Source organism: Solanum dulcamara, chromosome 9, assembly GCF_947179165.1.
Source record: "Solanum dulcamara chromosome 9, daSolDulc1.2, whole genome shotgun sequence".
NCBI classification, from domain to species: domain Eukaryota; kingdom Viridiplantae; phylum Streptophyta; class Magnoliopsida; order Solanales; family Solanaceae; genus Solanum; species Solanum dulcamara.
Window position 1 is genome coordinate 10,119,918 of NC_077245.1, and position 23,416 is coordinate 10,143,333.

The 23,416-nt window shown below is 33.8% G+C and overlaps 1 protein-coding gene across 4 annotated transcripts; it reads left to right on the forward strand.

Moving 5' to 3' along the window:
* Window positions 1-13,951: 13,951 nt before the first annotated feature.
* Window positions 13,952-23,173, forward strand: LOC129903321 (uncharacterized). Of its 4 annotated transcripts, none has more exons than XR_008770250.1 (9): window positions 13,952-14,129; window positions 15,379-17,108; window positions 18,424-18,603; window positions 19,033-19,128; window positions 19,211-19,373; window positions 19,450-19,582; window positions 19,669-21,432; window positions 21,545-22,387; window positions 22,467-23,173. XR_008770250.1 is itself a non-coding variant. In XM_055978844.1 (8 exons), exons 2-8 carry the CDS (start codon window positions 15,728-15,730, stop codon window positions 21,959-21,961), a joined length of 4,134 nt encoding a protein of 1,377 aa, XP_055834819.1. In that variant the 5' UTR covers window positions 13,952-14,129; window positions 15,379-15,727; the 3' UTR covers window positions 21,962-23,173. The 4 variants fall into 4 exon arrangements, 2 of the variants coding, with proteins under 2 accessions (XP_055834819.1, XP_055834820.1); XR_008770251.1 differs by having other exon boundaries at window positions 22,501-23,173; XM_055978844.1 differs by having other exon boundaries at window positions 21,545-23,173.
* Window positions 23,174-23,416: the final 243 nt, after the last annotated feature.

Genomic DNA, 23,416 nt, shown 5'->3' on the forward strand with positions numbered 1-23,416 from the left:
TCTTTATGGTCCGTTAAAGATTCATCTACTATATATCTTCCCATTATAAGTAGAGACTAGTATATAGAGCCAAATCTAAAATGTTTTGTGATCTCGAGTGTCGAGTGGATTCAAATAATTTTTGTTTAAAATTATAAATATATATTAAAATATTTATTAAATATTTAATTTTGAATTCAGTTATTATCATATATTAATTTGAATTTTTAAAAAAATTCATAAATTTTAAATTCTGAATCTTTCGGAGAGTATAATTGCAAACACCAATTTCTAAGTGGTAAATTGCAAGAAAATGAAAAAGTCGAACGTTTTTTTCTCTAGGATTCATCATGGACTTTGAATCTTTTAATTAAAAACTAATATTTAAGGAGAAGATTCTCAAGAATCTCAACCACTATAATTTTTTGATTAATTATTTAATAATAATGTACCAACTACCCATGAGTTGTTCTATGACCAACAAAAATAATTTTTAAAAAATGCAGCAAGAATTAAGTCACTCTGTTTTGCAAAAATAATGATAGACGAATATTTTGGTTCTCGCCAATTATTCTTATTTCTACTAATTAGTACTCTTTATTTCTACTAACTTTTACACTAACATTTTAAAAGATTTGTATGTTTCTTGATGTAGTTTACCAGTTGTAGTAGGCTATTTTGCTGTTATAAATCCATACTACATCGACTTTTGGGTAATTTGATAGTATAGAACTTATTTATACGGTTGGTTAGCGTATACAAGTTAAACGTGTTATTTATTTAAATTCTTAAAATTAAGATTATCTCTAGATACATTTGGCTTAATACAATATATATCCCTACAGGAACTTCCTTATATATATATATATATATATATATATATATATATATATATATATGGGTGTCAAAATGAGCCCAAATATAGATAATCCGTTCAATTCGCTCAATCTTTTATGGGTTGGGCTTAAGATAATTTGTATTGGGTTTAATCTCAACTCATTCAAGCCTTAACCCATTTTAAAAGAATCTTCAATTGAGCCCAACTTAATCTCTAATTTCAATCCGTTTTAAGGCTCTTTATTTGCATTGATATAATGTATGTTCTCATATTAAAAGTATGAATTACTATCTATTTTATATCTTTTAGGATTAATCTATCCATTTGTAAATTATTTTTTTATTTTCTTGAAATGAAATTCAAATTGTGGTTGGAAAAGGTAAATAATAATATGTTAAAATTATTGAAATTAAGCGGATCAAATTGGTCGGGTCATGACCCAATCCGAATTTTAGCTCAATTGAGCCCAACCCATTTGAACCCAAAGTAAATTTGGGCGGGTCATGACCCACTCCGATTTTTATTTCAACCCATTTTAATATTCTCAATTTTAACCCAATCCGCCCATTTGACATTATGTTGCTTTCTAGATTCTTCCCTCCTAAGTTTTTTTTTTTTTTGCATTATTTGAGAGTTGTTAGTAGTGTGTTTTTCAAATGTAGGATGATTTGGACTTTTTTGTAATGTTTTGTTAATCTGAAAATCGATACAGCTGAATTTGTCACAAGATCGAATACACGTGAATCAAATTAATTTGTGACTTTTAGATTTAAGTAAATAGATTCGTGATTTGAAAAGTTTATAAAGGACGGAAATTTGATTCAACAAACGAATAAAACAGTAAGATCTGAGTGTTGTTGCTTTTGAGTCTTGATTCCAGATATAGCCTTGTGTCTTTAGTTTCAGAATCAACGATGTATGTATATAAGTCCTTGGGAGCAAAGACTTGATCAATTAAGTGTATTGCTTAGTAATTGGTATCATAAAAAATTCAGTCATTTTATAAGTGAATAAAATAATCATTTGTAAGCAACAAATGGAATACATCAATCATAATAGAAAGCTCCAGGTAAGCCATTAAGTACTTCATCCAATAGAAATGTTCTACTTAGAAATATCATTACATATATCAACTGTAGAATTTTGCAGAATCTTGTACGAACCAAATTGACATATTTGTTCTTTTATTTTTTTTTAACATATCTTTTGAGCCACGAGTTTTTTCTTTCTTCTTTCATGACTTTTGGCCACAAGTTTCCACCATTTGTGTGTTGGATCCCTCCGATTAATCCGATGACAAGACGGAATCAAATAATAACACACACATTGATATATTTTTGAACCTATCACGTGCCTCAGTCTCCGTCAACTGAATAGCTCCGATGACGGTCACGTGAGGTTCAAACTGGGGTCCACAAAACTCCGATCGGAGACCTTCTATCAACTTCTTGACCCTAACTCTCACATCCTCCCTCGGCAGAGCCCAAACAGAGTAAACATGCTTTTCCAACACTGCTTCATTGACTTGTACCTGCTGCATAATAGTTGTACCAGCGTCCATTAGAATTTACTGAAACAATAGAAATTGATAACGAAAACCAAGGGATCTGATGTAAAAATTAGATGAAATAATTTTGGATGTCAAGAATTCTTTTTTATGGTTTCATTTGCCTTTCACTTATTTTTCGTTGATCATTTCACAAATGGATATATATGATCACCAAGTGCGATCGATGGTGTTAAAGATTTAAACTTGAAACTTCAACGTTAATTTTGAATCCCTCAATCACAAAATCAATCTCTAATTTTATAGTCAAAAAAATTAAAATTAATATATAACAATAAACATTCTTAAAAATGTCAAATATACAATATAATTCTTTTTCGATGGTATCCCTCGATAATCTGTAGATCCGCTCCAAAGTGCGGTGGTATTTTACTATTTTCAATCTTCGAGTTCAATTTGAGGGTCTTAACCAATTTTACTGATATATTTATTATATTGATGCATTAAACACTTTTTTCAAGAAATAAACCACTATTGGTGAATTTAATTTACTTTTTTATTGTAAAGAATACGTTTACTAAAACTAGAAATTATTAACTATGATTTATCTAGAATACATTGTATCTAGGCAATCATATTCAAAAGAGGAAATTACATAATTAGGTGGTACACCATAAAGAATTAAATTTTCAAAAATATCAACATTGCTCAACAAGGTAAGGATCATGCATCATACATTTTTCTAGTATTATCTACCAACATTTTAGTCTATTTGACCATGTTTTTAGGAAATCTAAAATATTTTAATTTTTTCAAAAATTATTTATTTTAGAAAATTGAGGTGTTTGATCAAATTTTTAGAGGAAAAAAAAGCATTTATGAGGTATAAAAAAGTTATTTTTTAGAAATTAAAAAAATAATAATTCCCAAAAATATTCTTAAAACCTTAATCAAAGCACAAATTACTGCACAATATTAATAAAAGTGTATTACAAATTAAATAGCTAAACACAAACTGTAGTTGTTCAGAAGTACTTCTTTAGAAAATATTTATGACAAAAAAATACTTTTTAAAATAATAACTTTTTGAAAGATTGACCAAATAAGCATATTATGTTATTTCTACTATTACAAAGTTGTGCTTAAGATTTGAATTCGGTAACTCAAGGTTAGTTTAGAATCCCTTAACCACTAAGTCAACCTCTAATCTTATATCCAAGAGGTTCAAAATTAATATATAGACATATTTTTTTTAAGCGATTACCTCTAGGTCTGCCCCTACTAAGAGCCCCTTTGGACATGTAATATGAAATTATGGTTTGAAATCAATGTTTAAATATATAATTTTAAATTATTTTAAAGTTGAAATCATAACTTTATATCACATGTCCAAAAGCTTATTAGGATTCATAATGTGGAAGAATCTATCGCCCATAATAAAACATAAGCAATAACAATAGTAACAAAGTAGTTATGGGTTGTGACTATAATCCGTTTCAGTGAATAAATCTTTTTTTTATATATACTGAGTTTAATTTTTAACATTCCACATAAAAATTACCCTGAGTTTTATTAAAATTTTAAATGAAGTAAAATTTTCAACAAAAAAGTTCTTATATTATCTGATATGTTATCGTTAAGCAATTTAAATATAAATGCTAAAAGACAATTTTCATAATCATATTAAATATTTCAATGATCTTTTTTTATGTTAGTGCAACAAAATAAAATTCTTACTTTTCTCTATCATTTTGACGTGGAACTTGTCTAAAGTATAATGTGCGATGTGCACCTCATGTCCTCATTTTTAAATCTTGTTATCCTAGAAGTGAGTCGGTCCTGCTTAACCCGTCTTTATCATTTTCACCAGAGACATTCCGTTCACCTTCCTTTAGAAACTTAGTGTCTTCACTAAGTTAATTAGTTCTACCAGCGTAATGAGGGAGTACATACTTTGATACAATAATATAGTTAAAATAACCCAAGTCATGACATATATTATTCGCTTTGAACCTAAGTCCATACAAATTTATCTTTTAAACTACGCTCATCAAGCTTAATTATGTATATCATGTGAACTCAACTTATGCCTCATAAAATTTTTCACTTTCCTCTCCATTTTAATGTGAGATTCGCCTAAAGTGTTATGTGCATCTTATCTTTAGAAACTTACAAGTCAAAAAGCCTATTAATTTTGTTTGCACTCACACTCATCAATCCACCCTCCGTCAAGGATATCTCATTAATACTAATTCTTTTAATAAGATTTAAACTATAAGATAATAAATAGATTGCACATAAAACACGAAAAACAAATTTGAACCCGAGTTTATGTATGATCTCATTTATGAAAATAGATAAACGTACCTTATTTACAATATTTAAACATTAAATATTTAGGTCAAATTTAAATTTTTCTTTGTGCACAAACGATAGGAAACATATTTATATAATTATACATCTAAAAAAATGCATATAAACAACTATAATAAAATATGAAAGAGAGAATCTATATTAGTTAAAGAAAATCAATTAAGTAAAGAGTGTAGAAGTTTTATAAAATTAATATAAAAAATAAAAATAATAATAATATTATAATAATTTATTGGTATCATATTAATATTTTGGTGAGTGACAAATAGGAATAAAAAAACATATATGTTGTATGTGTTTTCTCTTACCATACAAAACTACTTCCATCATATTTTTTTTCGGGATAACACAAAAAAGTCCTTTTGGAATTATGGCGAAATTGTAAGTTACATAAACTATGCAAGGATCGTATAATTTTTTGAACTAATTTTTTTTTATATTATTACATATTTAAACTACGTGAAGGTCCTATTGCCCCCACCCCTCCCCTTCCTTCTCCAAACTTAATTTTCTTTCGTATTATTTAAATCCCTGAATTATTTTGATTCAATTTTTGCTGCTGTTCAAATGCATCTTTTGGCCCAGCTTTTTTGTTGTCATTTCAAATGCATTTTTTTTGGGGGTTTTGTCTTAATTTATAGTTTTGGCTGCTGTTTCAATGTAATTTTCTATAAATTTTGGGTATAGTTTTGATTGTTGTTATGGTGCATTTGTTAAATGCAATTTTGATAATAGTTTTGATCCAATGACATTAAGAAAAAAACTAACTTGTTAGTTATATACACTAATTAATAAATGAAGAAATCTTGTGCAAAATATCAACTTTATAAGTATGACAGTTTCATAAATGAAGAAAACTTGTGAAAAATATCAAACATAATTTTATAGATATCAAAATGAATGATGCAATTTTACAGATACAAAAAAAAAGTTTTAAAAGTGCACTTGATTATGCAAAAGCATCATCTTAATTAACATAACAGGTTAAACACAAAATTCACTGTGATCTTGATAATTAAATTCAGATGGGCAATAGGACCCGCGATAGTTTAAGGATGTAAATAATATGATAAATTAAGTTTAGGAGAATAATAAAGACCTCGCATATTCTTATGCTTTATCCCTGATTTTTTTCAAAATAATTCAACCATATTATCCTAATTTTGTGTAGATTTTCTAATTCTTAAAGATCATACTTATTTCATCTCGCAAGCCTTTTATTTTATTAACCTAATTAAGAATATATCAAAAATGTTTTTTTATTTAGTTTATTTTTACTAAGCAATTTAGAAAGAAATGCTAAAAGATGATGTTTAATAACAAAGACAAATATATTAAATACTATTTTTTATGTTAGTACCTCAATTATTATTTACATTATCAAACAACATAAAGATATTACACAAGAAACACGAGAAAAAAATAATTAAAGTCAAATATTACGTACAACTTCATTTTTTGAAAATGAATTAATGTAACTTATTTATGTCATTTTGATATTATACAATTAGGTTAAAATTAGAAACCTATTAGACACGCCTACAATATGAAAATAGCTTAACGTAAACTGTTTATATCATTTAGATATTAAATATTTACGTTAATACTTGAATTTTTTTTCTACACACGAAGTCACGAACAATATGAAGGTACTTGCATTATCATGTCATTTAAAAATTATTATTATTATTATTATTATTATTATATTACTTTAATTTGTACATGGGAGTCAAAAGATTTATCAACGTTATACAAGATAGCTTCAGTACTATCTATCTTATTTTTAGTACTATAGATTCTACTACTGCTACTACCAGCTTTTTGAAAAGATTTCACAAATGTATATAACAAAATACTACATTAGAGCAAATCAAATTATACAAAATCTATGAAATTTTATATAGTTAGTACGTAAAATGAAAACAGAATAATATTATGGCAACTTCATCAATATGATACTGATATTTTGGTGAATGACAATTAAGAGAGTCAAATGCAATTTTTTAAATCCTACCAAATAATTTCATCACAATTTTTTTAAAATAGTCAACAATATTATTATAACTTCTTATTTTTTTGCCAATTCCTAAAAGTGTTACCTATTTTCTCTGGCAAACTATTTGTTCTATTAATCTAATTAAGAACATGCGAAATCATATTTCAAATATTTATTTAATTTATTTTCGTTATTGTAACACCTCGCAAGTTGAAAAATTGAGTTGGAAAGAAAAGTGCAAAAGGTTGCTGGTGCACAGGTTCCACGATACCTTTGTACGAACCGTAGAAAGTTGTACGCACCATAGGACCTACTCTGGATTGATAGTTGAAAAATTGGAAAAAAATGTTAAGTCTTAGATGAGTTTGTACAAGCCAATAGGACTGCTTGTGAAATGATCTACGGATCGTAGATGAGGCTCGTGGATTGAGTTTCAAACTTGGTGATAAGCAGAAGTTGGGTTCTACGAGTCGACATTATGGTCCGTAGAATTGTTTAGGGGGTCGTAGTTAGCCTCGTAGTATTGAGATTCAGAGGCTTGTGATTTCAGTACTTGTGATCTATGAAGAGGGTTGACATGTCATGATAAGTTTGACGGGCTGTCTACTCTGGCTCGTGGTTTGACATCATAAAAGTTGGTTTCAGAACTTGATTTTGTGATCGGAAAGGACAGTCTGTGGATCAGTGTACGGTACATGGTGTCCGTAGAAGTGATCCGATAATTATTTTTAAGGATTAATTGGGTCTTATCTTATCCTTTTAATTCCTAAACTACGTCGTTTCTAGACTATTTCTAAGTCCTCTAACTAGTTTTATACTTTAAAATTCTCCCATTCCCTTTCATTTACTCAAAAACCCCAAAAGCTTTCAAGTCTTCTTCTCCAAGGCTTTTCTCAAGGTGAATTAGGGTTCTTCAAGCTTCAAATCTCCTCTTCCTATTTCAAAGCTAGGATTCATCAAGGTAGGTAAAAAATTCATCAATGGACCCCTTTTCATCAATTGAGTCTCAAAGAAACCTCAATTTTTTCATTATGATTCTACTCAATTCCTAGAATTTCATGATTTTCTTATGGTTCAAGTTTATTCTTCATTATTGATCTTATTATGCATGATTTGAACATAATTACATACTTTACTATGATTTCTACATGAACCCATAGCTATACGAATATTTTGATTATGAAGTCAAGTTTTGCAATTATGCACGCATCATGAATTGAATAAATTATGATTTTAAGGATGCTTTTGAATGAAGTGTCAATATGTTTTCATGAAACTAGGTTGCTTCCGATTGAAGTATTCTTAGCATGAAAGATTATGATGATTTAGCCACTTTCGATTGAAGTGTTGTTTTACTATGAAAAGATTATTATGATTTAGATGTTTTCGATTAAGTGTCTCTTATGAATATATTATGAATCATGATATTTTAAAGGAACTATTCTTATGATTATGAGTCTTCATGATTGATTTGGTATTACTAGATTCTTACGACTTTAAAGAATTTGAATATGATATGATTATGTATATTATTCCATTTAAAGTTTACCTAGCACTGAATTGGACTAGTGGTGATTACCTGTAACACCCCGAAAGTTGGAAAGTCGAAACGAAAAGAAATAGTGCAAAAAAAGTTCACTGGTGCAATTTTTACGAACTGACTTATGGGTCGTTCAATGATCTACGACCCATAAAGGTCTGCCGTAGGAGGACAAAGTACTTAGGAAAATATTTTTGAAGTTTAGAAGATTGGACGAGTCCCACTTACCGTTCGTGACTGTAGGAGGGCATCGTAGAAAGGGGTCTGAGAAGATAGGGGACACTGTCCAAAGGAGGGTTTCTATGAAGGAGTCCTACGGATCGTGGAAACATCTACGGGCCGTAAGTGGCCCCGTACAAGAGCATCAGAAGGAAGGGTTTTAAAGTCCAATAGATGAACGAATTCTATGACTCGTAGGCTCATCTAAGACCAGTATAGCTGGGTCGTAGGGTGACTCCAGTAGCTTGAACTTTTGGGTCTTGTTTTCTGCGAGCCTCAGTGACGACCCGTCGTTGGACCTACGACTCGTAGGTCACCTCCGATATATTTTTAAGAAGTGTATTTTGGTCATTTCTCACTCTTTTAATTCCAATATCAGGTTGTTTTTGATTTTTTTCCCACAAACTATAAATATTCAAACCCTTTAAACAAACTCCATTCCCTCTCTTTGACATTAAAATTCTCTAAGGTTTACAGGGATTTCTCTCTCAAGGTTTTCTTCAAAGTCCAAGCTAGGGTTTAAAAGAACTCAAGTTTCCTTTTTCAATTTAATAGCTAAGGATCATCGAGGTATGTGGGAATTTCATTTATGGATCCTTTCCATCCATGGAGTCTTAAAGATTTCTCCTTTTTTCTATCAATTTCAATTCAATTGTTATAGAATTTTGATGATTTAGCATTGGGTTAATTCAATTATGGTGTTATTCATTCTCAATGATCTTATTATGCATGAATTCATCTTAATCATATGTTTTCAAGGATTTTTACATGAACCCATGCATTATACTTATTATATGACTATGAGCTATGTTTTAAGCGTATGCATGCGCCATGAATTTATGAACTATGATTTTAAGGATGCTTCTAGATGAAGTATCAATATGAATTTTATGAAAAGTTATCATGATTTTGATACTTTAGATAAGTATCTTTATGGATATGTTATGAGGTCATGATATGTTTAAGGAGTTATTCTTATGATTTTCAATTATTTATGATGTACTTGGTATTACTAGATTCTTACCATCTTCAAAGCTTATGATATGTTACGTATGATATTCCATTGAGAGTTGACCTAACATCGAGTGGACCTTGGGTTAGCGGCCCACCCATTAGTAGAGGCATGAGACCGTTAGTAGAAATTCCATTGTCCCATAACTACGTGCCACTGTAGGAAGAAAGATCATCCATTAGTAGAGGTTTGATTCATTAGAAAGGGTAACCCAATAATTGAGATTGGATTTCTTAGTAGCTTAGTGGATCCACTTAGGCGATGTTAGGGTTCTTACCTTGGCAAGTATGAACCCTCTCATTTCGGTGTGTGAGGAAAATACTAGACTCCATGTTATAGCTCATATGGTTTATGTCGGTTAATGGTATCTTTCACAAAGACTTAAGACTCTCACTATGACTTATGATTTTCTTACAAGTTTGCATTGACCATGTATTATGTGTTCCATGATGTTTTAAAGGATTTTAACTATGTTTAGCTTAGACATTACATTGTTATGATTTATGACATGCATTGCATATTCTCCATACTTAGTACATTCTATGTACTAACGCATACTTTTGCCTACATTGTCTCATAATATAGGATCCGACTCTCATCCTCCTGCATGTGGCTAGCTGAGGATCTACTCAGAGTTAGCTTTTGGTGAGTTCTCATGTTCTGAGGGAAAATCCGTCATGTCTTTTTTTTATTTTTAAACCTATGCTCTTTTATTATGTTTGGTGAGTTAGGAGCTTGTCTTATGCCCCGTCTAAGTTTAGTAGAGACATTGTCAGACTATAGTAGTATGGATTATTCATGTTAATTGTGGTGTTTGATTTCTCTTTATTTCGAGATTTTTATGTTGAGACTATTTTCCACATTTATGTCTACTCACGATTTCATATTGTTTATATCATGCTATGTATGCTAAGAGGCTTGGTTGGAGTCCCTCGGGATTCTAATCGTCATGTCACTTTTATGGCCTAGCTTGGGTCATGATATTACCCAGGTGCCAAAACTACGTGCCCCTATAGGATTTTTCTATTGGACAGACTAGCTAAATCCACCTAAGTTTTGATCCTTATCTTGGCAAGTAGGACACTCTCTTTTTGGTGTGGGAGCGGTACGCTGAACTCCATAATATAGCTCACATGATTTATGTTGGTTAACGGTATATCTCACTTATGTTATGACTATGATTCTTTTATCAATATTGCATTGACCATATATTATGTTTTGAACGATGTTTTAACAAGATTATGTCGTGTTTTAGCTTGGTCATTGCATAATTATGTTTTTCATACTTATCATATACTATTCCCTATTATTTCCTATTCTCCATACTCAGTATATTCTAAGTAGTGACACATACATTTCTTGTGCCTATATTGTTTTATAATAGGTTCTAACCTTCCTCCATTCGGCCGTGTCTAGTGGATTGATCAGTTTTGCTTAACTTTGGTGAGTCCTCATGGTTCAAGAGCATAGCCACTTTATGACGTTGAAGAGCATAGCCACTTTATGACTTCTTATGTTCCTTTCAGTCATTTCAATTCAGACTATTTCGGGAGCTAAAACTTGTCCTAGTCACACTTATGATCAAAAGAGGCTTGTTGTCAGACATAGTATGATCCCATTTTATGAAGTCTTTACACTGTGATTTTGATATCGTATGAGATTATCATTTAAGACTTATATTCTGCTTTTCAATTTATTTGATTATGTTGATTATCTTCGTGTCATGCTTTTGTCAAGTGACTTGTTTAAAGTCTTTCGAGACTCTATTCGCCATATCACGTCTAGAGAATAGTTTGGATTGGAAAAGTTAAGAAGTTTAGAAAGAACTACAAAAAAAGACAATGTTTTAATAATAAAATTAAATATTTCAAAGGATAATTTTTAATCCTAATTTGATATTTTTTAATCAGATTTTGAATTATCAAACAAGATATTAATTACGTGTAAGCCAAGTTGAAATTTTCATTATGTACAATTGTATTTATGAAAATATATTAATATAACTTGTTTATGTCATTTAAATATAAATCACCTACGTTAAAGTTAGGGTTTCCTTTTACGCACTTGAAATATAAAAATGGATTGACTTGACTTGTTACAACATTTAGTTATTAACCAGTTAGAGAATATTTTTTAAAAAGTAAGTCAATGACAATATAAAACATACTTACATATGTCATTTAAAACAAAATTACATAGAAACATCTATAACAAAACAAGAAAAGAAAAAAAATATATATTATGTTATAACAAATCAAATTACACAAATTATACGATATTTCATATTATTAATGCAGATGATTAAAATATAGTAACTTCATCAATAAGGTACTGATATTTTGGTGAGCAAAAAATAAATAGTCAAATCTAAGTTCTTTCTACACTAGCAAACTATTTCATAATAATTGTTCTTTTAAAAATAGTCTAATAATTTATTCTAATATAGATTATCTCCATTCTTAAATATCTTATTTATTTTCTCTGACAATTTATCTTTTGTTTTATTAATTTAATCAAAAACATACCAAGTTATGAAGAAATATCTTATATTTATTTAATTTGTTTTCCTTAAGCAGTACAGTACATTCGTACTTAACTGAATATACGTGTACTTATATCTTATTTATCTGTATATTTTATTCACATCAACGCTTCATTATTGGCCATTGGGGCATTGCATTTCGTGTGGCAGGTTCAGGCAGAGGCTCAAATAAACCCCTCAAGTAGGAGATTATTGAATTCTACATTTTGTTGGCAACCTCCACTGCTTCTAAAGCTTCTGTATACATGACTTGAATTCGCAGTTGCATTTGTACAGTAACAAATAGGTTGCGGTCCTGTTCCGACCATACAATAGACACAAGCATATAGACTTGTGGGATGTGTTAGTATGTTTTGAATGGCTTTGTCGGCGTTGATCTTATCTATATCTTTGTGTTAGGTTAATTTTTCGTGCAGGTTAAACTTTATTGGTTTGTTTAATTTTCTTCACTATTTTAGAATATGCATTTATATGACGACCTTTGAGTAGTTATGCGAACTATGTTTCATGTGAAGCAACGGGTGCTTTTCGTGCCTAACTATATTTGGAGCGCGATATTATTATGCATGAATTATATTAAGTAGATTTACATAATCATATCATCTAAAACGAAATTACATATATATGGATGCAACAAAATAGAAAAAGATAAAATTTATATGGCGGTGGAGTAAATTAAATTGCAAAAAAAAAATATAGTACTCTTCTTATACCATATCAAAATGTATAAAATTAAAATAAAATAATATTGTAGAAATCGATCAACGTAACACTAATATTTTGATGAGTGACAAATATTATAATCAGGTAAGAGCCTTTTTTCACCTTACCCATTTTCTCTCTTGGAAACTTTCTTTAATTAATCTAGTAATAATTAGGGTTGGGCATAAAATATCAAAAATTGAATTATCGAATTAAATTAAAATTTTTGATAATTTGATATTTGATAATTCGATATTCACTACTATATTTGGAAGTAAAATTTTAGAATTTTTTTATTCGAATTTGAGTTTGGTATTCGATATTTTTTGAATGCCAACTTATTTACTTATTGAAAGCCATATATCAAAGGCCCATTAATACAAATTCAAAAAAAATAATTAAAGATTAAACATAAACAACCCAAATACATACATACATCCAGATGTGTTAACAAAAGAAATGATCATTTGATTTTCCTTGGTTTGTCTATTTGCGTTTAGGGATGCATTGATTTCTAATTCCTTGTCACAAATGTCTTGTAGCTGTGTTGATTTGCTTTTCTTGATGTCTTATTACCGATTGATCTTTTATCATATCGCGCCTTCACATAAAAATAATTGAAGCAATGATATTAATTTTATAATACAGTCGGCTCCAACTTCAATACGGTATTACTAGATACAATATCGAACAAAAAATTAATTTATCGATTATTAAATTATCAAACCGTAATTTAAAATTTTAATATTTATCATCTATTTTTAACTACTGATTATCTAATTATCAAACTCAATCGAGGAAATTCTTAATCGAATACCAAACACCCGCCCCTATTAATAAACTACCAAAGAATGAAAAAAATGATCTCTCTTTTATTTTCCTTTTTTTTTCCAAAAGTCCAAAAAATAAAAAAAATTGAACACGAGCTTCGTTAACATATACGGCTGTTAAACGGATCTAGACAGACAATCACGCGAATCACCAGATGAAGTGTCATATTTACCCTCCAACCCAAACTGGTCATGTCCAGTATGTAAATAAACGACAAATGAAGGGCAGTTACGTACATGAAATCATTATTATTATTATATGTTTAGTTTAAATAGAAAAGTGACGCCGTCAGATTAAGCATCCGCCGGAAAATTTTAACTCCGGCCGGGCCACATGGGCCTTTGTATTTTTCCTATAAATAGGCCTCCCCCCACTCAATTCTTTTCACTCGTTTTCTCTCTTCTCTCTGTCTATCTCTCTCTCAAAACTCTGTTTTTTTTTTTTCTCTCTACAGAAATACAAAGCACACCAACTACAGCAAAAATAAGAGAAATTTATTATTATATTTAAATTTATTTTATTCATATTAATATTTTTTTCGTTTTTTCCTCTCCTTTGACTCTTTCTAGATTTCGTGGTGCTGTTTGGAGGTACTTTTCCCTTCTCTCTCTCTCTCCACACAATTTGATTAATAATAAATATAAATAATATATTAATAATAAAAGAGTAAATAAAAATAGATCGAATAAATTTTGTAGAAAAATAGATCGAAAAAGAGACTATTTAGTGGATTAAATTGGGTTTGATCTGGAGTGAATATTACATGTGAAATTGGGAATTTCTTTGACTAATGGGTTAATTTGGTATGTATAATTTTTAATTTTTTTTTGATGGGCTGTTAGATTCTTGGAAACCCTAATTGGAATTGGTAAAGATTGAAATCTGTTTGATGGGTTCTTGATTGGTAGGGGTCAATCTAGTATAAATCTTAATGGGTGTTAGGGGTGATTTAGTTGGGTGATAGTTGTTGTTAGCTGTGTATTTATTTATTCTTGGTGTGTACTGAGTGCAGTTTTGTCACATTGGTTGGATTTGTTTTTTTGATGCATCATTTAATCTGTGGCGTTGGGTACTGTTTGTTGCATTACTTACTGTATATTTTATTGTGGGGAGTTGGAAATACAGGACTCTGTTTATTGTACTGGTGGATTTTGCGGCTTGATTAATAGAGGTGAAAGATTGAGGATAGGGTTTGTTAGATATAGTTTTTATTTTTATTTAGGGGAATATGGTTTTATCTTATCTATCAGGCTATAGATCTTTTGGAATGCTACGAGAGAATGTTGACCTACAAGATTGAAAAATTCACGTGTGTAATATAGACACGAATTGCACCCAAGGGGTGTGCCCTAATGGTCAGTGAGGGGGGTGGGTTGAGAACATTGAGGTCTCTGGTTCTAATTCCAACTCAGGTGTCCCATCTGTCTGATAACTATTTCTGGTGCGATTGTTTCTCTTGGAATTAGTTGAGGTGCGCTCAAAGTGGTCTGGACACCATGATATTAAAAAAAGGAGAAATATAGGCATCAATCTTGAAAAGAACTGCTACTTTCTTTGGAATTTGTTCAATCTAATTAATCTCTGTAGCCCAATTTCCTATCTTCTTAGTCATGTAGTTGCTTTCCTCGTATTTGGTTGTTGAGGCTCATGCATAACTGGATGGTGTTGCATAGGAGTTGAACTTACACAGTTAATCTTTGTACAACTGTAACAATCATTAAGGTTTAAGAATTTAACTCTCCGATCATAGCTTATGCCTGGTTTTTTCTTTTGGTTTTCCTTTTTTTTTTTCCTGCTGAAAGATGAATTGCTGATTAAGATATTAATTTGATCATGCAGGCTATAAATATATGTTCCTGTTTTAAGATTTTGCAGCTGTAGCTGTGAGTGCTGACTGCTACTAAAGATATTCACTTGCTTCATGTTTTTAGTATACCAAATAGACGAGGATGATGTAAACCTTATGTTGTAGAGTGGATTGCGAACCTATGTGTTTGGTTGATGGCTGTGACTTTTGTCCTTTAATCAAGTTTGTTGCATTCCCCAAATTGCCATCTTTCTTGCTTTTAATGTTCTTTGAGCAATAAAGTGGTTAGAATAGTTGCCAATAGCTCCGCGAGAATTAAATATTTGCGAGAGGTATTGGTAAGAGCTCTTTTTATTCAGTGTATATGCAATTATATTTGAGATGGGTTCTAAAGGAAGGGTGTTATTTGATCTTAATGAACCCCCTGCTGAGGATGACCAGGTTAATGATGGTGTCCTCTGTTTACAGCCTCAGAGAGCAGTTCCCTCTTCTAGTACCAACACTTCTGAGTTTTTGGCATCTTCTGTTGATCCTCCGGGGATAGTAAACAATCATGCATTTTCCCATGCCTCTTCCGTTTCAGGTTTTCAGCCCTTTGTTCGATCAAAAGGTGCAGAGGCATCTAGAGCTCCTGAGGAACATGGGAGTGCTGGGCCCTCAACTTCGGGTGGTGCTTCATTATCTAAATCATGTCAGGAACATACAATGAAGGCCTTGCTCCAGCCAGATCTAAACTCTCTTGATATGCAAGTGGCTGAAAAGGAAGAAGGTGAATGGTCTGATGCAGAGGGTTCAGCATATGCAGATAAAAATTCTGTCTTCAATGATAAGTCGAATACTGATATTGATAAAGCTTCGCAGGAGAAATCAGCAGTTGAGCCGGTGAGCAATAGTGATAAAGTTTGCTCTGTTGATAATGCTTCTCAGGATAATCAGAAAAGGAATGGTGAAAATTACAATATTTCTTCTTTAGAATTAGATCGTGATACAAGTGACAGGAAAAGTAATAGTAGCAGAAATTCTGAAACCAGTAGTAAAGCTGATATCACCATGGATGCTCAGGAGGATTCTGGGCAGGTGCCAAAGCATAGAGAGATTAGAGGTGTTGAGGCAAGTCATGCATTGAAGTGTGCTAACAATTTTGGTAAGCGCCCTAAGGTTGACCATCAGAAGGAAGCGATGCTGGGAAAGAAGCGCAGTAGGCAGACCATGTTTCTTGATTTGGAAGACGTTAAACAGGCAGGTTCTCAAAAAAGTACTACTAGGCGCCAAAATTTTCCAGCACCTGTTACGACTCGCATTGTGAAAGATTCTCGTAATGTTCCTCCACCTTCTGAAAAGAATGGGGAAAAGCACAGTCAGCTACTTGTCAAAGATGTGAAACAAATTGATTCAGCTAATGAAGGAAACTTGCCTATGGAATTAAATGATTCTAAATCTGAATCCAGTGCTGATGTGAACCTAGCACCTCTAGGTCGGCCAAGACGGATGAATAGTTTTACTGACCTCACTTCTGAGGCTCAAGTACCACCTATACCTAGACAGGGTTCTTGGAAACATCCCACAGATCAGAGACAAAATAGAAATTCACAGATTCCTGGTAGGAAGCCTGCTCTGACCAGTCAAAATTCCATGGATCCAAAATTGGGAGCCAAAAAACCTCCATCCAAGAAGCAGCCTATAATAAGTAGCCCGTGTCAGGATACATCTGTAGAACGCCTTATTCGTGAGGTGACAAACGAGAAGTTTTGGCAACATCCAGGTACTTTTGAGTTCCACTTGATTATTATTCTCATCTTTCATCATTGTGGTTATTCCCTTTACTTTTTGTTGATAATATTGCTTCGTTAGGCTTCTGTCTTGAATTTTTTGTTCTTCTCTGTGCTTTTCTTCCTCTTTCATTACTTCATTCTTTCCATATCCCTCTCCTTTGTTCTCAGTTACTCATCAAATGGCACTCAGTTCATATCTTTAAGTTCGATCATTGACAAGGTTTAAGCTATGGAACATAGCATATAAACTTTTCCCTGTTGATTCTTGTTTGGGGTATGTCCAGCTTTTTGATGCTCCAACTTAGGTTTCAATAGAGAGCACTGTTCTTACTGTGCCTGGTAAGGTATGTGATGTGGGAGAGAAGCATTTATCTTGTCTTGGATTTCTTTAGTTATTTCTGCTGTTAGAGGCTAAGGATCAAAATTTGCATTTCCCTAGAATGTTGTTAGAATTAGTGGTGCACAAGCAAATCCGTCACGTTTTCTTGTTCTCTATAATAATGATTGTGTCATGAGATAGTATGGAATTCATCTTTGCTCTAGGTTTTATTCAAAGAAGCAAGTATGTGTTTTTTCCAACTGAGCACTGTACCGAAGTGGTCATTCAAGTTCCAATTAACCCTTTAAACTTCATTTATGTTGTATTTTTCATTTTTCGAGTGTTCTGGATCATAAAACTTTCCTTTTGTTTTCATTGGGAGACATTGTCACATCTCTCTTCCTTGTATGATCAGTCAGTTTCCTTATGATGGTGTAAGTGTATTCAATAATGTGCTTTATACTGCCACTTTCTTATAGGTTGTTTTACTGGCCATATTTAGCTTCCTATCCTAGGGAATGCTTGGTGAGGCAGGATTTACTGTTTTAGTTTATTAAGTGGTGGTGTTTATATTACTCAGGCCCATGCATAGCAAAGGGGATCCTCCAGCTTCATCTGGTGGGCATCTCAATCATCAGGATAGCTTGTGGGATGGAAGAATTTTTGTGTCGTCTCAAAGTTGGCTATATGATTATTAGTGTATTTTTCGTGATCTACATGACTAACCTGTTCATATGTATCAGGATAAAGTTCTGAATACATTTTTGTGTTAGCTAACTTTATTTTTAAATGGTTCTCCGGTTTGCTCCTCTGAAGCGCCTGTTTAGGCATATTGAGTAGTGAGTTGCATTGTACTGCTCCTTGAGCCTCATAAGGAGTTTTTTTTTTCAATTTCTTATTTGCCTTCGTTATGTCAAAAAGTGGTGTGGAGCATGAAGTTCCATCATATGGTGTATTATTAAGGGGTGAACTTCTCTTCATGTCAGATGAAGCGGAGCTTCAGTGTGTACCTGGTCACTTTGAATCTGTGGAAGAGTATGTTAAGGTGTTTGAACCCTTGCTCTTTGAGGAATGCCGGGCACAGCTGTACAGTACTTGGGAGGAGATGGCTGACACAGGAACCCATGTGAAGGTCCATATTAAAAATATTGAACGGCGAGAAAGAGGTATATTGTGGCAACTTTATTTATATATTTATTTTATCCTGTGACTTGGATATGAGGAACAACTTTCTTTATACCAAATACATATTTGGGAAGCTATTCAATTCCCTCATCAATCAGTGGGGACGAAGGAGGTTGAACAATTAATGTCGTGTCTCATCTTTGCGCTGCTCTTCAGGAATTTGTTTCTTCATTGTTCTCTAGGTTTTCCTAGCTTTTTGAGTATCAAGCATGACGAGATTTTACTGTATCAAGGATAACAGAAGTGTTTGGGTGGTCCACTTATATAGCTTACTCTTACAACGGCTTCACTCTGAGAGAGAAAACACACACACACACACTGAAGAGAGTTTAAGAGCCGGGAAGTTATGGTCGGCCTAGCTGAATTTCTTTTCCTCCCTTTCTAATCAGCACTATGTTTCTTCTGCACAGGATGGTATGACGTAATCCTTTTTCCAGATTGTGAGTGGAAGTGGTTATTCAAAGAGGGAGATGTAGCAGTTCTCTCCACTCCACGTCCTGGATCAGGTTGGTACTATATAACATTTTGTTAGTCTGTATTTTCAAATTTCCTATGTTTCTTCTTAATATTTTCGAACCAATTAAGCAGTCCGATCACGGAGAAGTGGCACCTCAACATTCGGGGATGGTGATGAACCCGAAATTAATGGTCGTGTGGCTGGTACTGTGAGGCGACACATACCTATTGATACTCGAGACCCTGCCGGAGCCATCCTGCACTTCTATGTTGGAGATCCATATGACACCAACAGGTCAGTGATTAGACTCTTTAATTTCTTCCACCTTCCGTTAGTTTTGAGCTAAACGTCTTTGTATTTGTTCTTTCAGCAATATTGGTAGTGATCACATACTGCGGAAACTGCAACCAAGAGGCATCTGGTTTCTGACTGTTCTGGGTTCTCTAGCTACCACCCAACGAGAATATGTTGCTTTACATGCATTTCGGCGTCTTAATCTGCAGGTTATATTTTAAAGCCAGCTCTTACCTAGAAATGCCTTTTCTGCCTGTTTACCAGTTTGAATAAAGAATTATGGTCTTATATGTAGATGCAAAATGCAATTCTTCAGCCAAGTCCGGAGCACTTCCCTAAATACGAAGAGCAGACACCTGCAATGCCTGACTGCTTTACGCCAAACTTTACTGACCACTTGCACAGGACCTTTAATGAACCACAGCTAGCAGCAATCCAATGGGCTGCAACGCATACAGCTGCTGGAACTAATGGTATGACAAAGAGGCAAGATCCATGGCCCTTTACTCTAGTTCAAGGGCCACCTGGTACAGGTAAAACACACACAGTGTGGGGAATGCTGAATGTCATCCATCTTGTTCAGTATCAGCACTATTACACAGCATTGCTCAAGAAACTTGCGCCTGAAAGCTATAAGCAGAATAACGAGAATAACTCGGATAATGTTGTTACTGGATCCATTGATGAAGTCCTGCTAAGCATGGATCAGAATCTCTTCAGAACCCTCCCAAAGCTATGCCCAAAACCTAGAATGCTTGTCTGTGCTCCTTCAAATGCTGCAACTGACGAGCTTCTTGCACGTGTTCTTGATCGTGGATTCATTGACGGTGAGATGAAAGTTTATCGGCCTGATGTTGCACGAGTTGGGGTGGATTCCCAAACGCGTGCTGCCCAAGCAGTTTCTGTGGAGCGGAGAACTGAACAGCTTTTGGTGAAGAGTCGTGATGAAGTGTATGGGTGGATGCACCAGTTGAGAGCTCGTGAAGCTCAGTTATCGCAGCAGATAGCTGGCCTTCAAAGAGAACTAACAGTTGCTGCTGCTGCTGGTCGTGCACAGGGATCTGTTGGAGTTGACCCTGATGTTCTTATGGCTAGGGACCAAAATCGAGATACTCTATTGCAGAACCTTGCGGCAGTGGTTGAGAATAGAGATAAAATACTGGTGGAGATGTCCCGCCTTCTGATTTTAGAGAGTAGGTTCCGTGGTGGTAACAATTTCAACATGGAGGAAGCTCGTGCTAGTCTGGAGGCTAGTTTTGCCAATGAAGCTGAAATTGTTTTCACTACTGTCTCAAGTAGTGGGAGGAAATTGTTCTCTCGTCTTACCCATGGTTTTGACATGGTAGTCATTGATGAAGCAGCCCAGGCCAGTGAAGTAGGAGTCCTTCCTCCTCTTTCTCTTGGTGCAGCACGATGTGTTCTTGTTGGGGATCCACAGCAGCTTCCTGCTACGGTTATCAGCAAAGCAGCTGGAACTTTGATGTACAGTAGAAGTCTCTTTGAGAGATTTCAGCAAGCAGGCTGCCCAACTATGCTGTTATCAGTGCAGTACAGGATGCATCCACAAATCAGGGATTTTCCTTCTAGGTACTTCTATCAAGGCCGCCTTAGTGATAGTGAAAGTGTTGTTAATCTGCCTGACGAAGTTTACTACAAGGACCCTTTACTGAAGCCTTACATCTTTTATGACATTACACATGGTCGGGAATCACATAGAGGCGGATCCGTTTCATATCAGAATACACATGAAGCACAGTTCTGTCTTCGTTTGTATGAGCATCTTCAAAAAACTTGTAAATCTCTTGGTGTTGGGAAGGTTACTGTAGGTATAATCACTCCATACAAGCTGCAACTTAAATGCCTCCAAAGGGAGTTTGGGGATGTTTTAAATTCTGAAGAAGGAAAGGACATTTACATAAATACCGTGGATGCTTTCCAGGGTCAAGAGCGTGATGTTATTATAATGTCATGTGTGCGTGCCTCAGGTCATGGGGTTGGGTTTGTTGCAGATATACGGCGAATGAATGTTGCTCTTACTCGTGCAAGACGAGCTCTTTGGGTATGTTACTTCGGTCTCCATTTATGTGCATAATGCTATACTCATAATCTATACGTGCAAGAGAGAACATACGAATCAATAACAACTTTACTCTTTAATGTTCTCTTAACAGGTAATGGGAAATGCCAATGCTCTGGTGCAATCAGAAGATTGGGCTGCATTGATTGCTGATGCCAAAACCAGAAAATGTTACATGGACATGGATACTTTGCCTAAGGACTTCTTGCCACCCAAGGCAGCTTCTCATGCTCCTCCACCGACCAATATGTCTAACAATCGAGGTTTGAGATCTGGGTTACGACATAGAATATACGATACACACATGGAGCCCAGGTCAGGGACACCTTCAGAAGATGATGAAAAGCCAAATGCATTGCATGTAAGGAATGGAAGTCATAGGCCTCCTAAGCCATCACTGGAGAATTCATTGAATGATTTTGATCAATCTGCTGATAGATCTAGAGATGCCTGGCAATATGGTATACAGAGAAGGCAAAATACAGCTGGAATTGGGAGAAGAGACCTGTAGTTGATGTATGTGAATATGTGCCACATATCACAGGGATCAATCGTTTTTGTTCCTGATGTTATGTCTTTGCTCCTGGCTAGGAGATTGGTTGATGGCACAGCTACGCATGCTGATCTTATGTGCAACACGGTTTGGTTGAAAGGACTCCTTGGTGAAGCGAGAATGGAAGGCTATATGGAAGTAAGGAAGTGTTTTTGTTCCTGAAGACTTTGCTCCTGGCTTGGACAGAGGTTGATAACACAGCTGGCCAAGCTGATTTCGTGTTCAGAATATGGTTTGACAAAAGAATTCTTGTCAATGAAGAGAATGGGTGGGTATGTTAGAAAGGAAGAGATCCTGGTTGATTATGGCAGTACTCTTGGAAGATTTAACGAGGTAATGGGAGCTCAGTCGTGCCTGAAGTTCTTTTGCTGACAGATTATAAAGGTAAATGTTTGAAACAAATGATTGACTTGAAGTTCTTAATATGTACAGCATTTTCATTTGTTTTGAGCTTTTCAAACAGAGCACTTGGCAGCTTAATATCTGTTATTCAGCAGCTCTAATGTATATCCTTGCTTCGGTTGGGATGAGAAGGAAAAAGCTTATCACAGCAAATGATCTTGAATATACAGCCATTCGTGGCTGGAAAATGGGAACCCTTTATGATTGCTTCTCTGTTGATGATATATACCACCGAGACTGACCCTAGAGACTTTGCAGCATGGTGCAAGTAGTATGTCTGATACTGCTGGTTTTACAGCCTTGTTTAATAACCAGAATTTGAACAAGGCAACTAGTCCATGAAAGAAGCCCAGGACAGATAGAGAGAGAACTGAGCTTGGCCATATGGGGAAATTGACTCATTGAAGGCTCTGAACATGGAACTCTGCTCAGATGGCAAGTCTGTGGTTTGCAGAACCATTACGAGCTGATGAACAAGTCAGGACCACGTATAAACTTAGTCGTCCCAAATGTTGATATGGAGGGACTTGGAAGATACCAACTAGTTCTGTACATATTCTTGTGGAGAGCATAATTCTTTTTATTAGGTAGTAAGTCTCATACTTAGGAATGTTGCAGAACTTTTTGTTATGCTTCTCAAAAGAAATCTGGAAGTTCATATTTCGTCTTGTATTAACTCTGTCCCTTTTCCATGTTCAATTTATTTGTTGTATGTTAGATCACATTCATCAATGAAAAATGAAACAAGGCTGGTGCGTTTTAGTTCAATTCTTTCAACTACGTCTAGCGCTTTTCTGCAAAATTCATCAACAATTACTCCTGTATTCATATAATATTTCTATACTGGTGTTGTTTAATGCTTCCTTTACTATAACAGTAGAAAAGTTTAATGTTTGCTAAAACTATTCTTATTGTGGTTTAAAGATTAAAAAAAAGTTAAAAAACAAGTAGCATCTGTATTATACTAACATATTTGAATGTATAAAAACAGGACTCTAGCTTTCATTTTAA

What these genes read in the sequence shown, in the direction of transcription:
- LOC129903321 (XM_055978844.1), top strand. Translation starts at nt 15,728, where the DNA reads ATGGGTTCTAAAGGAAGGGTGTTATTTGATCTTAATGAACCCCCTGCT. An exon ending in GAAGTTTTGGCAACATCCAG is followed by an intron (nt 17,109 to 18,423) that starts GTACTTTTGAGT and finishes TCTTCATGTCAG; the next exon opens with ATGAAGCGGAGCTTCAGTGT. An exon ending in TTCGGCGTCTTAATCTGCAG is followed by an intron (nt 19,583 to 19,668) that starts GTTATATTTTAA and finishes TCTTATATGTAG; the next exon opens with ATGCAAAATGCAATTCTTCA.